The 15,020-nt window shown below is 40.6% G+C and overlaps 1 protein-coding gene across 1 annotated transcript in view; it reads right to left on the minus strand.

Annotated features, from left to right (window-relative positions):
- Positions 1 to 2,063: 2,063 nt before the first annotated feature.
- The window catches only part of MCTP2 (multiple C2 domains, transmembrane 2), a 104,111-nt gene continuing 91,154 nt past the window's right edge, over positions 2,064 to 15,020 (minus strand). Inside the window, exons 19-22 of the mRNA XM_009995347.1 lie at positions 9,369 to 9,478; positions 6,842 to 6,951; positions 4,434 to 4,531; positions 2,064 to 2,132 (exon numbers count right to left, since the gene is read on the minus strand). Coding sequence (XP_009993649.1) covers positions 2,064 to 2,132; positions 4,434 to 4,531; positions 6,842 to 6,951; positions 9,369 to 9,478 — 387 coding nt within the window. The remainder of the gene's footprint in view (positions 2,133 to 4,433; positions 4,532 to 6,841; positions 6,952 to 9,368; positions 9,479 to 15,020) is intronic.

Raw genomic sequence — 15,020 nt, forward strand, 5'->3', positions numbered from 1 at the left:
ATGCCAGGAAAGATACAAAATGAAGAAAAACAGACACGAGATGATAAGCTTTAGAATCTTTGGCATTTTTCATAAACATTTTCAATGTTTCAAAATCTGAATATTCACCCATTTTTCCACACACACTCACCTATAAATACATTATATATGTACTCTTCTTTATACACAGCTCTGTATGTGGATGGCTACACAAGCACACATGCACAAAAAGAGGCATTTTTGTGGCTTTTAAAAAAATTATAACCTTCTACCTGCCAAAGCTACACACAGCTTTGCACAAGCAAAATACCTTCTTTATCCAGTCAAGTCTATGAAAATATGCCTCTCCTTATTCAAAGGCATAGTGGAGCTTGTTACTTTGAAAAACAAACTTCTTGAAAAATCACTGAATCTGGCTAAAAATCCAGCTAAAGATATCCTGAGGTTAGTTTTCCTTCTTCACATTCATGCAACAGGCTCACAGGATTGCATTACCAAACCACATGGAGTGACTCCATTTGGTTCACTGATCCATAAGCCAGGTTTTACCTGTTTTCCCTTGAATTAGATTACTTCCAAAGTTGTCTTTTGTTAAAAATATATTTGTCTCTCAGGATTCTCTATTTCTTTGTACTGTCAACCTCCCCTGGGAATGCTGGTGATAACCCCTGCCTGGGAATCACAAGAAGCAACTCCATACTACCAATGACTCGTTGTGGTGGCAAGTTGTTGCCACAACATCCAACAGCACCTGAAGGACAGAGGGCTACACTCTCACCAAAATTGAGCAGGTTTACATACAATTCTGTGTTTCAGTTTCCTCAGTCAAGCAACATGGCTAATGCTGGTTATCTGATTTATATAACGCAAAAGCACAATAGCTAAAAGATTGGTAAGCAAGCAAGAAATCATATTTTCTTCAGGATAGAAAATGGGGTCCTTCCTTCTGTCTCTTCATTGCTCAATTTCCATATGACTTCATTTTCTGATCCTCTTCTTGTGAACCACCAGGGAAGACTCCCGTGAGACATCAGTGGTGGACCAAAGTCTGCAAACTATTACACATCCATGTCTCTGGACACCATGCTTTCTTTCTGCACAAGCACTTGTTTCTTTAAGGCCATGAAGTGTTTTTTCTCTTGGATCTGTAGTGTTGACCCCTCTGGATTTAGACAGAAAAACAACAGCTATGCTGAAAATACCTGATGAGATGGAATTATAAAAGGCAAGTCAAGAGAGTCTTTTCAGGTCAGTGAGTTTGGCATTTCTACAGTCTCTTCATCCTTTCATGGCAGTAGGTTCTCATGCATCCATTGCCAGCAATGGATCTCCAATGATTCCAGTATCCAAAGAGTTAATCACAGGGTGGGCTTAAAAAAAAAAAAAAGAAAAAGAAAAAGAAAAAAGGGAAAGAAGAAAAAGAAAAAAAAAAAAAAAAGAGGAAAAATAAACCCCCACAAGTGCTGGATGAAATATTGAGATCCTGTTGGAGCTCCTAGCTCTTTCTGCTAATTATGATAAAAAACTTTATAAAATGTACACTGCTTGAACAGAAGATGGGTATCAAAGCCTCATTAATTCAGAGCTTAAACCTTTCTAGGCACAGTGATTTAACTCAGAAAAGAATAGCTTTCATATCTTAATGTAAATCTGTTGGATATGTTGAAAACTGGTTCAGAGTATCTCCTCACATCAGCTCAGCTGATCCGCTACACTAAGAGGAATTATCTCTTCCTACATGAAACAGGGAGTGCTGCCACATCCAGCCTTGCCTCTGCAATCCAATGTGGGGAAAAAGAAGAAGAAATTCAAAAAAGGTGCTGTTGCAGCATCCTCTCCTATTCTCCTTCATACCTCACAAACTAGTTGATACATTCCACCTTGCTCTTTTTTGGGATACAGCTCCTTGAAGAAAAGACAACCCAAAAAAGACAACCCAAGATGGGTGTTTATCAAAAAAACACACCTTCAAAGAACCAACCAACCCAAGTCGGTGGTAGGGATTATTCTGAAGCAAGAAGCAGGGGACAAGGGGGGGGAAGCTCATGTGGCCATGTGGGGGGTATGGTGGGAGATGCTGCATCCTACAGCACACTCCGCTTCCTCCTGATGGGGCTGGAGCTGCTGGATGGTTTCAATTCTGCCTGCTGCACCTGTAAAAACAAGCAGACATGACGCTCGCAGTTAGGTAACTCTAGCTCACTACAGTGTGTGTTAATGGCTCCCCGAGGACAAACCAAGGGAAACTAAGGAAGGTTCAAAAGTAATGAATCATTTTCTAAACACAGGAACATGGGGGATTAATTGCAGGAAGGATTTGAGAAGCCATGCATCATTTCTTGAAATGAAAATATTAAAAGCAGATTTTTCTAATGAGATACATGGGGTTCTACCTGATTTCAGCAATGCAGGCTAGATCTTTTGGGTTTGTTTTGGTTTGGGAGTTGTTTTTCTTATCTTTTTGGCATTCACATGTGAGTTTAATAAACTTCTCTCCCGAGTTTCAATTCCAGTGGATCCCAAAACACAGTAAGAGGACAGTTACCGAAACCGTACACACACCTTGGGACTCTGACATATTTAATAATTTCAAAAAAGGAAAATATTTTCCCAAATAGAAGCTGGGCAAAGCTGCCACTACCTTTCAAAGTAATTTCATATACAATATAATGGATAAAACATGTGCGATAAACTGACAGAGACTGTGCAATCTCCAAATTGTCTGTCATGCTGCAGAAAAGTACTCTCATTGAAATCACAGGAAACTTTTGCTGAACGTGTCATCTTTTTCACTCCTCCTCTGTCTTTTGTCCAAGACATGTGGGTTGTAAATGGCTAATGTACAGACAGAGGTAATTTCTAACTCGTTGCTCTACCACAGCGAATGGGTGATGCACTGATAGCACGTAAAATGAAGCAGACAGAGGGGTGCTTTGGAGCTGCCATGGATGACTTCTACTACAGCATGTGGCTGTCACACAGGCTCACTATTTTTAGAACTAATGGAAAACTCTGAGGCTTGTCCCATCCTAGGAACTTTTATCATTCCTCCCATAGAAAATGGTTATCATTTTCCTCAGACTGCTCAAAGGATCCCAAAATGATAGAAACCACTCAAGGAAATGTTATAAATGCAAATGTTAAATAAAGCATAAACAGAAAATCAGCTTATCTTTAAACATAAACAACAAGGGGGCACATGCAAACCATCACTGCTAATCCAGCGTGCTCTACAAGAGCAATGACAAAAAATAAAAATACACTGAAGCTTAATGTGTCTATGATCTTTTCTATTTAGCTTCTTCCCTCCCACCAATCTACAGCGACATTTCTCTCAAGTTATTAGTGCTGCCACCAAACAATCTGGTGGCCTCTTGAGATAAATGTCACCAGAAGCCTTTTCCAACCTTGTTTCTACCAGATGCCTCAGCACTGCATGTGGGCAATTATTTTTCTGTCTCCAGCAGAGTAAAATCACTACAGGCAAGATTGTGATCCCCTTATTCACAGTGAGCAGCACCTCACTGTGAACGTACCACAATTCACACAGGAAGGGACCAGGTCAGTGGGATCCAGAGCACCAGGATCAGGGCCCAAGGACACAGATCCCAGTTGCTTAAAACAAAAGAAAGAATCCTTTCTTGTATTGTTTGGCTTCATTATCCAGCAAGACTATTTTCCTTCCTCCAAAAGAAATAAACAGATCTTGACATTCTAAAGGACTTATTGTTCAAATAATTTCCAGGAAGATAGGGGAGATTACTGGAGACAGTGGTGTTGTTCAAAAGAAATAGGAGAAGAGACGAGACTTGACTGAAACTGGGGGGAGGATAGGTTCTGGTTAGATTTAAAGTTATAATTCCATAATGGTAGGAGATTGAACTGATCAACCACAGAGTATTTTATACACAGCTCAAGGCTTTCTTTAAAGAAAAAGACAAGCAGAGCATTGTCCAAGGGAGGCCTGGAGCTCAAGGTGGGTGGTGAGGAAAAATTCTGAGGGACAGCCGATGTGAAAAAAAACAACCCACAGCAAGCACAAAATCAAGGAAATAATGCCTCTTCCTCTCCATCTTGAGAAAAGGGAAAATTCAGCAAATCCTTTTGGATGGTTATCTCTATCAAAAGACCATTTTACTCTTCTCTCTGTACAAATACCGGAGCAGAAAGGTGACAGAAACCATAGCTTGGTAACCATGCTGGGTGATTTCTCAGATGGTTTTTAAGTAGGTCTTTTCAGGATAATTTTTCTGCAATCATTTTATCCTTCTGACAAAGGATTTTGGCTCCCCTCTTTTCTAATACCCTCCCCCTCCTCCTTTTGTGGATTTTCCCAGTTCCTTATTTATTCCTGTTATCCAAAAGTATACTGACATCCTGTTCCCCAAGCAGAGCATCCTGCCACTTTCAGGGCTGCCTGTTGCCTCTGTTGGCCATGGCTGTTCCTTTCTTACCTTTTGAACATCAGATGGTACCCTGGAGAGGAAATCTAGTAGTTCATTATTGTCGATGGCATAGGGATTTCTAAGCCTCTTAGTAAATTTATTTATGCCTAGGAAGAAAAAAAAGCAAAGAAAATAATGCAACCCCTTTCTATTCCCTCCCTCCCAAATTGTTCAGGCAAGGTGAAAAGGGAAGAGGAATTCACAAGTAAAAATTAGTGTGAAAACAGTGCCTCAGACTTAAAGCCACACACATGTTCCCTGTCATGGGGAATCATTCACAAGTGCCTCCTGAAGGAAGTAGAGGGCATTATTTACAAAGGTATTTCTCTACTTTGGGGATCATCTGTCATCAACAACATGGCAAAAAAAGAAAATTGTAGCATGCATTCATTCTGGGAGTTATTATGGGGAGAATACACAAATTTGCAGCTGAGACTGTTGTTAAATTTGCTATCCTACGTGACCAAAGACATTCCCTCTCCTCATTCCCAGGGAGCTCTGAAAAGAATTGTGCAGGATAAAGGCATTTTTCCTTTAATTTCTTCTGAAAATGAAAGCTTCACTTCCCCATCACATCTCATAGCTTATCCTCTCTTTGCAGAGCCAGATTTGACAAGTTGGCAATATTATGATGCTGTGGCAAACTGTGAAAACTTATCACAGAGTTTACTTTACTTTGATCTTAGGGTGAATAATTTGGTTTATTAACTGCAGCAACAATGCTCCTCATCTCCGTGGACGTAGTTACGCTTCAGCTGTCAGAAGCGGTCCCTAGTCTGAAGAGAAGATCCATGGGAGTATAATGGTCTTATCATTGAGGAGTTCAGGAGGTATTCTCCTCTCCTCCCTTTGAAGAAAGGGAGCGATGAGCAGCCCTCAACCAGGGTCTTCTCTATTGCATGGAGCAGGATGAGAAAGTGAGAGACCTGAACACCCTTCCCAGCTCAACCTTTGTGCCAATGCAGCCGTGTAACACCCTGCTGTCACCACCTCCCCACTGACAAATAGCAACCAGTAGTGTGGCTATGTAAAGGTGTTGTGGAAGAGCAAAGCATCATTAGACAAAGAAAATCAGCTAACCCATTTTAAAGAACAGCAAAAAACCCAAAATGGTGGTTGCCTCTGAGGATCATAATACAGAATTCAATTCCATCATGCCCCTGTCCAAAATCTCATCATACTTTCCCTGAAAGTGATTTCAAATGCGACGGCTGATCCAGCCTTCTGTCTCTGAAATGTACCTGCTTCACATCTGAGATTCAGCTTTTAAGCCATATACTTGTAGCAAAACGCCAACACAATTTTCTGTGTTCCTGATTTTCAAAAAACAGAAAATACCATAAGGTCTGCTGAGGCCTTGCCACAGGGTAGTTGTTTAACATGTATCATATTTGAAGGCCCTGTCAGTCTAGATGATGTTGAGCGGATGTATGGTTTTCATGTACTCACCATGTTGTCTTCCATACAAGAACAGCAATATTTTGTTACTGAAGTTTTTACTCCCAGCAATTTCTCTCCTTCCCTTTTGCCCTTTCTTTTGTTTGATTTAATCCTTTATTCATTTTTTGCCCAAGACTGGCTTTTTTGTACTGCCACCTTCTCATTTGCTCCCTTTTCCACATCCAGGAGAGCCAAGACACAGCTCAGCCTTGGAAGGGTGACAGGAGGTTCCTACAACCCAGAGCCACACTGAGGCTGAGCTTCTGTGGGTCAGTGAGGACTACCTGCACCACGTTCTCAGCCATTGTACCTGAAGGCTGAGATAAAAGCTATCACCCTAAATAATAAAGAAGGCCATTTTGAGATTAAGAAAGGCTTCAGCAGATGAAATGCCATCTCCTTTTGTGAAAGACCATCTTACTCTTCTTCATACCACCACCAGGAAAGTTTTCATTCCTAAAATCTCCTCTTTTACTTCATGATGCACTTTCCTACAAATACTTTCTGACCATGATGCTAAGACATGCTCAGTGCCTCCCACTGGACCATGGGGCACCAGACATACAGCTTCTCCCAGTTGCAGGGGAATTAAGACTCAAAAGGCTCCTGAGGTTCAGGCCACTGTGGTCCAGCTTTTCAAACACATCTTATCCACTCCCTACAATTTCTCAATGAATGGGTTCCAGAACCAGGAACCTAATTAATCTCCTGAAGAATAATATTGGAAGTAGCTTATCTAGAATAAATACTCTTAGTTGGTGCTGTTGGAAACTTACAAAGACCCCAAGAGAAGCAGATCATCCAATCACCCAGGGGGGGAAGATGGCAATTTGAAAAAGTTCATAGCACATTTATTACTCTCTAAGCAAGAAGACTTGATTATCTGTGTAACAGGTCAAGTAAAACTTGTTTGATTTTGTTCTGTAGATATCTATTGGTATTTATTACATACAAATGAGACGTGGTAGAGTACTTACCCCAGATTAAAACAATGTACCTCAGTGGTATAAAATACAAAACTACTGTTGCTACTGCCAGAACCAAGCAGGCCAAGACAGAGAGGAAAGGCACCGTCCAGTTGAATGTGCTGTAAAGAAAAACAACAATCCTTCTCAACATTTCTGCTCTTGGACACTGCTTGTATTCTGCTACCCAATAATAATTTAATGATCTCTTTACAACACCAGGTGCAAACGCACTTGTAAATTGCAGACACTTCGGAAGGTGGATAAGCAAATTCCTACATCTGGATGCTATAATGGTTTAAAGTAGGTATCTGAGAGGTAGATATCATGATAGGAATAATACAATCACAAAATGGTCCTCACACCCTTTCCCCTTGCTGGTAGGATCAAGGAGATCACTCCCCAGGTCCCTGGCAATCACCCCCAGAGCTCTGTAGTCACTAGGAATGCCCAGTGAAGTTGTCAGGAATACAGTGAGTTGTTTTTGTCTTCTTATACACACCACACTTGTTAAACATCTCTGCTCACTGGTCAGCTCTCCATTATTCATGTGCAGATTATCTGACCTGGAGATGAGACCATACCCCAGGTGCAAGCCACCTGAGCTGGCTCAGTAGGACACACTAGAGATGGCATGGGATGTGTGTCTGTGCATGACTCAAATATGGCAGGTAGCCAGGCTCAACCTCAAGAGTAACTTGGAATGGATTCATTAATAATGGATTGATGCTAACCCTTAAAAGAGCAGTTAATTTCCCTGCATACTATGATTACAGAATAATATAATATATATAAATCTCTCATTAGTTACACACTTGCTTCTATTTCCTTTTGTTTTCAACAATTCCTTAATACATTGTGTTTAGGAAATTGTTTTGAGGAAGCTACAGCCCAAGCTTCTGCACACCTCCAACCTGCCTCAGACTTCTCCCAGGGGGAGCGTTCTCAAGAGGCTTAGTTACTACAGTTACTAAGACTTTTGCAGCTTTGTGGCACAAAACTGGTCTTCTTTTCACTCAGGCCACTCATCTGTAAGCCTACAATGGACTCAAGCTATTGCTGCCATGTTTTTGAAGTTAATATTTACTCCTGTGCCCTTGTAAGATCCATCCCCACAACATGCACCAAACACTGAGGCACCTAAATGACATGCATCATAGGTGGATTTGCAGATCTGGAAAATTCTGCTTCATACATCCTGCCTGCTAACTTCAACACATCATGATGATGGGAAGAAGGAAGAACAGAGAAGGAATGTGGACTGCTTATCAGGCTAAAAAATAAGATGAACTTCCCTTGACAGATAAAATTAATAAGATGCTAAAAAAAATTACTTTTAAGCCTGAACACATGTATGAAATATTAAGTAAAAATAGATGGGAGAGGACCCATCATCATCAATCAACATAGCTTAAGTTGAAAAAAAAAGCAAAACAGCTCAGTTCAGTTAAACTATTAAAACTCCTTATGATTGTATAACTAGAGTGACAGATGGAAATTGTAGCACAATTCAGTCTGTCACTTACAGAAAAACTTTGGTGGCAATTTTTTAATGGTACATCACTGTTGAGTTACAATGGAATTCTTCTGAAATTACACTGGGCATCCACATTAATACCCAACGTGTTCTTTAAGACCATTGTTACCAAAATGAATACAAGAATTAATAGTGCTTAAGCACTCTGAGTCTTCCTGCCATGCAGCTGGACAGAACAGGGCCCTCTTCATAGACTGGAATATATCTTTGGGCCACTTCCACCCCAGCTGGGGTGTCCAGCATGGAACCACAGCACATGTGTTTGCTGTATTTTTAGCTTGAACCCAGCTCCTCATTAAAGTGTGGCTCAATCACAAGCCATCACTGTCTTCAAAACAGAAAACAATGTGGGTCAATCAAGCTCCAGTAAAGACTGGGTGATATAAATTTGTGTGTGGGATTTTCTTTTTAGACTTTTCACCTCCTTCTTTTGCAAGGTCAGGAATACCCCATGTGCCTCCCCTCACAACAAGACCCAGGAAATCCCCTTTGGGCTTCTTCATGGCACCAGCAGGAAGCAGACAGCTCAAAATGGTAACGAGAGAAGAAGATCAATGTGTTGGGCAAGGAAATAAGTGACTGGTAACCCCTGTAACCAGGGCAGGGCAAGGAGGGCATGGGAAAGCCAACATCAACCATCAATTCCTACCTACTTTGCATGGAGGAAATTAAAAGAAATGCCTGATACTTTTGCATTCACATCTTCAAGCAATATTTACCCTTGTGTGGCATCATGGCTCCCTACCCCATCAGAAACAGACAAGACCAAAAATAGGGGCAAATATGAGAGCTACATCAGTAGACCACATAACTTATTCTTGTCTCTATGCTTTGGAAAGGTTTTTGGAGTAAAAAACCCCAAAGGGAAGAAGGAGAGGTGGGACTGGCCAGGTTCTCCTCCTGCAGCTTGCAGTCATTTTTAGAGCAAGATATTGACTCCACTTTAATCCTGCTTCTCCTTCATTGCCAATCATGGATAAGCAAGAAAAAAATATCACTTACTTTTTTATCCTCTCTCCAAATGATGCTATTTCTTCTAGGATGCTTTGAACAGCTATGATGATCTCTTGGACCATGTGGATTCTGTCAATTAACCCCTTTTTCTCAGATTCCTAAGAAAAAAAGAGGAAAATACCTTTTTATACATTTAGTTTTTGTTAACATGTTCACATGAAGTAAGATTCCCAGTACTGCTGATGCATCCATCAACTCAAGTACAGCACTGAAGGAAGGAGGAAACACACACCATGGGTTTATCATGTACAATTAACATGAAGAGACAAGTCCCCTCTATTTTCTTCTTCAGCACACGGGCAAAGGTTTTTTACATTTTCTAACACAAATGGACTTCAGGATCTCAACCCAGGCTTTCACTGAAGAACTCAGCTGCAAGCCAAACCAGAAGAAATGCTAAGCACCCCTGAATCCAGCTGACCTGTTGGGGGGTGCTGGGTGCTCAGTGCTTCTAAAGAACAAGAATATTCTTGTGCAGAACTTCTGAATATCACTTTTCTGAGCTTTGTAGGCTCCCAACAACCATATTGTTTTCTGTATATAAATTAGCAGCAAGATAGTGAATAAAACATTTATTTTACAATTCTGTATACAGAGACCTATTCTTTTACTGGGGAGGGGAAGAATCAAGGGGAAAAAATGTCATTTTCCTTTTACAGCAGCCATCTCACAACTTCTTTTCTTACTGCTTATTTTAGGCAACAACATTACAGGACATTACTACACATGTGCAGAAATAAAAAGGAAGCACAGAATGAATTAAAAATCAAAATGACTTAAATCAGCCTTGGAAATCAGTATACAATTATCAGTATTCAGCATTTCTTTGCCAGCAATCTAACACACATACAGGCATGCAAATTGGTGTGGTTGCAGATATTCTAGCAAGAAATCAGCAAAACATTCACTTATTACAAAATGCAGAGCCCTGGACACTGATTTTACATCACATTTAGACTCTCTAAAATCAGCCCCATTTAGGAAAAAAAAAAAAAAGACGACATTTTAAGTTGTGTTTTAACCAGTTGGTGCCCAGAGAAGGAAAATGTTGGTAAAATGCAAGATCCATCTATCTTCTTCAAGGTCCTCACCAGTTAAGGCAGAGGAAAGGGTGGGTGGGAGTAAGGAAGGGGCAGAGACATTTGGATCAACACTGCTGCAATTCTGACTCTGCATTAAGAAGAGAACAGAGGGTCAGAGGCTACTTCAAGTCACACCGGGCCAGAGAGGTCAAGGCTCGTTGTTACAGCCTTTTGGCACTATTGTGTTGCAAGAGGGCTTGTGTGCATCAGAGAGGACGCTGAACTTCATCACCATGAGCTGGAATAACATCCAAACCATCCCTGGATGCTGAGAGGCAGCAATGAGGCTGAGGGCTCTGTACAGCCCTTGCAACCCTTTGAATTACTTACTTGGATGCTGAGAGGCAGCAATGAGAGTACAGCCCTTGCAACCCTTTGAATTACTTACTGCCCATTTCTTTCCACAGTAATTTTTGAGTTTAAAAAGCTGGTCAAAGCCACCATGGAGTTCTCAAGCTCCACACATTTGAATATTTGCCTTTAGGTTGCAAGTGAGTGCACAATGAATAGAAGCAGCATTTTAAATAATCACACATTTGGGTGTGAAAATGAGTATTTTTACATTAATAAAACAACCAACAAAAATTAAACCCTTGGGGTGTGAAATAACCCCAGAACAAAATAAATAAATAAATAGTCAGTTTATGTGAAAATAGCACCAAAAAGTCAGTTTCACACAACTCCAGTTATAACCTTGTTAGCTCAAATGTAAATGACATATTAAGATTATATTTAACTATTCACTCACTAGGAATGGCACAATGATCCCTTTGTCAAAATTGGCTTTTTTTTACACCAAATGTAGAAGTAGAAGATGGGGTGCAGTTCATGGACAGCCAGCCAGTGGGAATTTCACTCTGTCCAAATTCAGAGGGGTAAAGAAACCACTTTAGACACAGGGCAAGCCTACTCTTGCTACCCAGAGCTGCAAGGAAGATCATCTGTCAGCTCTATCTGCATCATGCTGACTTCATTTACACGTCTCTGATTGAGCTCAGAGATGTGGTGATAATGCAGTTTAACCAATACAACATAACTTCTGCTGCAGCCACCAAGCAAACTAAGAAAATCAGCCAGAAACTACCAGTTCCTAGGATATAAAGATAATTGCATGCCTGTTCTTACCTAGCTTGCGTGCTAAAAATCACCCCTAGAGACATTGGGGTTTTCAATTTATGATACAAAATACGTCCAAGCAAGGAAAAGGCAGAGACAGACTGGGATTAGAAAGCCTTGAAATGCAATCAGTTATTAGGGGCTGGTGAGTGTCCTTGGAGCATCCACTGCAACATGTGTGTGCAGAACCCTGTGAGAATCCTGGACATTTGTCAACGTGCTTTCATTGTTATTATTGTTCTGTTCCAGAAACCTGCAGTCTAAACACATCCACAGGATGATTAGGTCACTGGTGAAGCAAGAGAGATGCAGACAAATGAAGTACAATAATGAGTACAAAATGAAGTACAAAAATGAGATTTTCCAAAATATTTAGGTTTTGAAGTGCTGTTTATGCTTTCTGAAGTCAGGCCCTCACAAAACCCTGTTGGAAGCACTAAGAAAGTTCCCAGTCCATCAGGCTGCCAGTCACTGCTCCATATTGACCTATTGATTCTGTCACACAGAAGGCTATGTGGGAACACTACCACGTTTGTGGAAGATGCAAAAAAATGATCCTGAATGCATCTTCCACTAAACACACTTTCCCATATGTGCAAGGTCTCACCACCCAGTTTATTTTTCTCTGTCCTCCTCAGGTATTAGTCCTTTCTGATTTCCTTTGGACTTAACATATTATACTGCTTGGAAACAGGATTTGGATACCCACGGTTCAAAATCACAGCTCAGCAGCTTTTGCCTGAATTAAAAATAAATTATCCTGCCTGTTTCTGGAATTATTTATTTTTTTTTTCTGAAAACTGTTCATGAAACTTCCATTCCTTCAAGGCTTTTCCTTCTTCACTTCTTAGCTGATCACAGCACTGCGGGTGGACCAAAACTAGTGTTCAGCCTCTGGGAAAGAATTAACTCCATCAAAATGGATTTACAACTGAGAATTAATTATATAATCACTGTGTTACTTCAAATCTTCCTTGCATATCCTGACTTAAGAAACCTTCATTTCTACATTAATTGCCTGAACAAATACACAAAAGGGGTTTTACAAAAGATTAAGCATGTCAGGGGAAGAAAAAATACCATAACAAAACAACATCCAGTAAACTGAAAAATGAAGCCTTTTGTGTCCAGCTACAGTACATCAACTTAAACTTGTAAACAAAGGCACCAAATCTCTCTCATACTAAAAGAAAGGTGCTTCTACATTTTTCTACTTCTGAAATATACTCAAATGCACCTTTACTACAGCTCTGTGATCTTCCTTCCCTTCCCTACTACATTATGCTGCTTCTAGACATTCAGGCACAGTTGCAAAAGAAACTGTTGCACAACCACGCTGATGTCCAGCTATAAAGAATTTGAAAGTGTGTGAAATGCAGGGCAGGCCAGGAGAGGACATCACCAGCAGAGGACATCTCTAGCACTAACACAGCAATTCGTGATGGGCAAGCTATAAAAGTTCCTCTGCAAGACCTACAGAGGAAGAGACTGAAGGCAAAATTACCAGTCATCTACTCTGCAGCAGAGACCCAATAATGCTCTTTTCTGCTTCTGCTCTAGCAAAACATCCACTACCAAACTGAAGACTTGGATGGTGGACATCATCTAACTTCTTGTGAACATTTGTTTTAATTAATAACATTCACCTTTACAAAAAACTGTTACTTATTTTTTTAAAACTGTCCTTTAGGTATTTTTCCTCTGGATATATCCAAACCAGTAAGCAACATTCCAAAGGCAGACAATTTTTAATGCCATTCTCTGTGTATTTCTGATGTATACAGCAAATATTGTATGGACACAACTAAAAACTTAAGCTTGAAGCCATGAGCAAGTTCTAAATACTTGCTCCTTGGATTTCATATAAAACACTTGCAGAGAAAGCAATCTTGCACACTGTTTTCAAACAAGTGGTATTCATCAGCAGATTTTTGGCATGCCAAGGGAAACTCAATCTATAAAACTGAGGAACACTTGGGGACAAGGATGAGGAAAAGAGGAGAAAAAAAAATAAATAGGGATCAATGCCAAAGGAAGAAGGAAAACAGGATACAGACAACTAAGTCAGGAATGAAAATCTTGAATACTTGCAGGAATTCAGTGTTAGTCTGCCTAGCCCTGGGCTGGCCTAACCTTTAGGCTTAAAATTTTACCAGTAGCTACCTCATTATGCCACTGCTGCAACAAACACTTCCGGGCAAAGTTTTACCAGGATTTATCCCACGTACCAAACAGGAATTCCCCAGTGTATTGGCAACAAGCAGGTTTCATGGAAAGATGAAAGAAAAAAAAAACTCAGGCATGCATGATTTTTTTGCTCCACTATTATTCTGGTGTTTGTTTTGTGGAGGTTTTTTTTAAAGAAAAAAAAATCACCATAAGCCCCCCCCAAAAAAAAACACACAAAAAAAGGAAAAAAACGCACCCAGAACAACAACAACAAAAACAAACAAAAAACAACAAACCCAAAAAACCCACAGACATCCTGTAGTTATTTAAAGAAAAGCAGACTTAGCCAAAGTTGGATTTAACCTTCAACTTGCTCCGTGCTAGACTGCAGAACTCTGACCTTATTGTGTCCAGCAAAACCTGTGCCAACCAACATCTTAAGGCTAAAATACTTGTAGATTAAGAACTTCTGAAACCAAAAAGATTTTAATGGATATAAACAGCAGACCACTGGCCTCTATTGTCTGCAGGGAACACTTCACTAACAGCTTCAGTCTAGCAGCAGAATGAAGCTCTTGTGGGAGGTGGTAGCCATGGAGTGATAGACAGTCTCTTGGTAGCTAAAATGAATTCCAGGCACAGCTTTGAAAATAGTCACCACAGCAACCTTGAACTGGATCCTGCCTTTGGTGGGAGCCAAAGGAGGCTGAACTGACCCCAGCAATCTGCCTTGCTGAGTCACTGTCTTGCCCTGTGCTGCAGTGTCTGCTGTGTCTCGAGGAGGGCTTCTTGGCACTTCCAGGAGGACTGGTACCCGGAGAGGATGGCTGCCAAACTCTGAGCAATTGCCTTGTGCAGCCCTGAAACTGTGCATCACAGGATCTTTTTGTTTATTAACACCATGCTGCAAATGTGCCTGCCCGGCTGTGGAAATGTAGGGAATCTGAGTGTACTTGAAATAATTACCAAATAGAGGAAATGCAACACATACAGGTCAATTTATGCTCTCAGTTAAAAAGGTGTGAAATCTGGAATAATTCCACCAGAGCCAATAGAATCACTTCAGACTGATATGAAGGAGAGCACCATCGGCCTTAACAGGACATGCTTTTAAAGAAATGGCACATTATCGTACAGTTAAGGCTGGGGGAACACTGACTAAAAGGCAGAAGATGACAACTTCATGCCTTGTTCTGAGATGCTTACATGTTCTTTACTTCCATGAGGTGAATTTCATCAGTGCACACAAGACCAGTAAAGTCTCCTAAGCCCA

The sequence above is a fragment of the Chaetura pelagica genome, unplaced genomic scaffold, assembly GCF_000747805.2.
Source record: "Chaetura pelagica isolate M959 unplaced genomic scaffold, ChaPel_1.0 scaffold453, whole genome shotgun sequence".
Classification (NCBI taxonomy): domain Eukaryota; kingdom Metazoa; phylum Chordata; class Aves; order Apodiformes; family Apodidae; genus Chaetura; species Chaetura pelagica.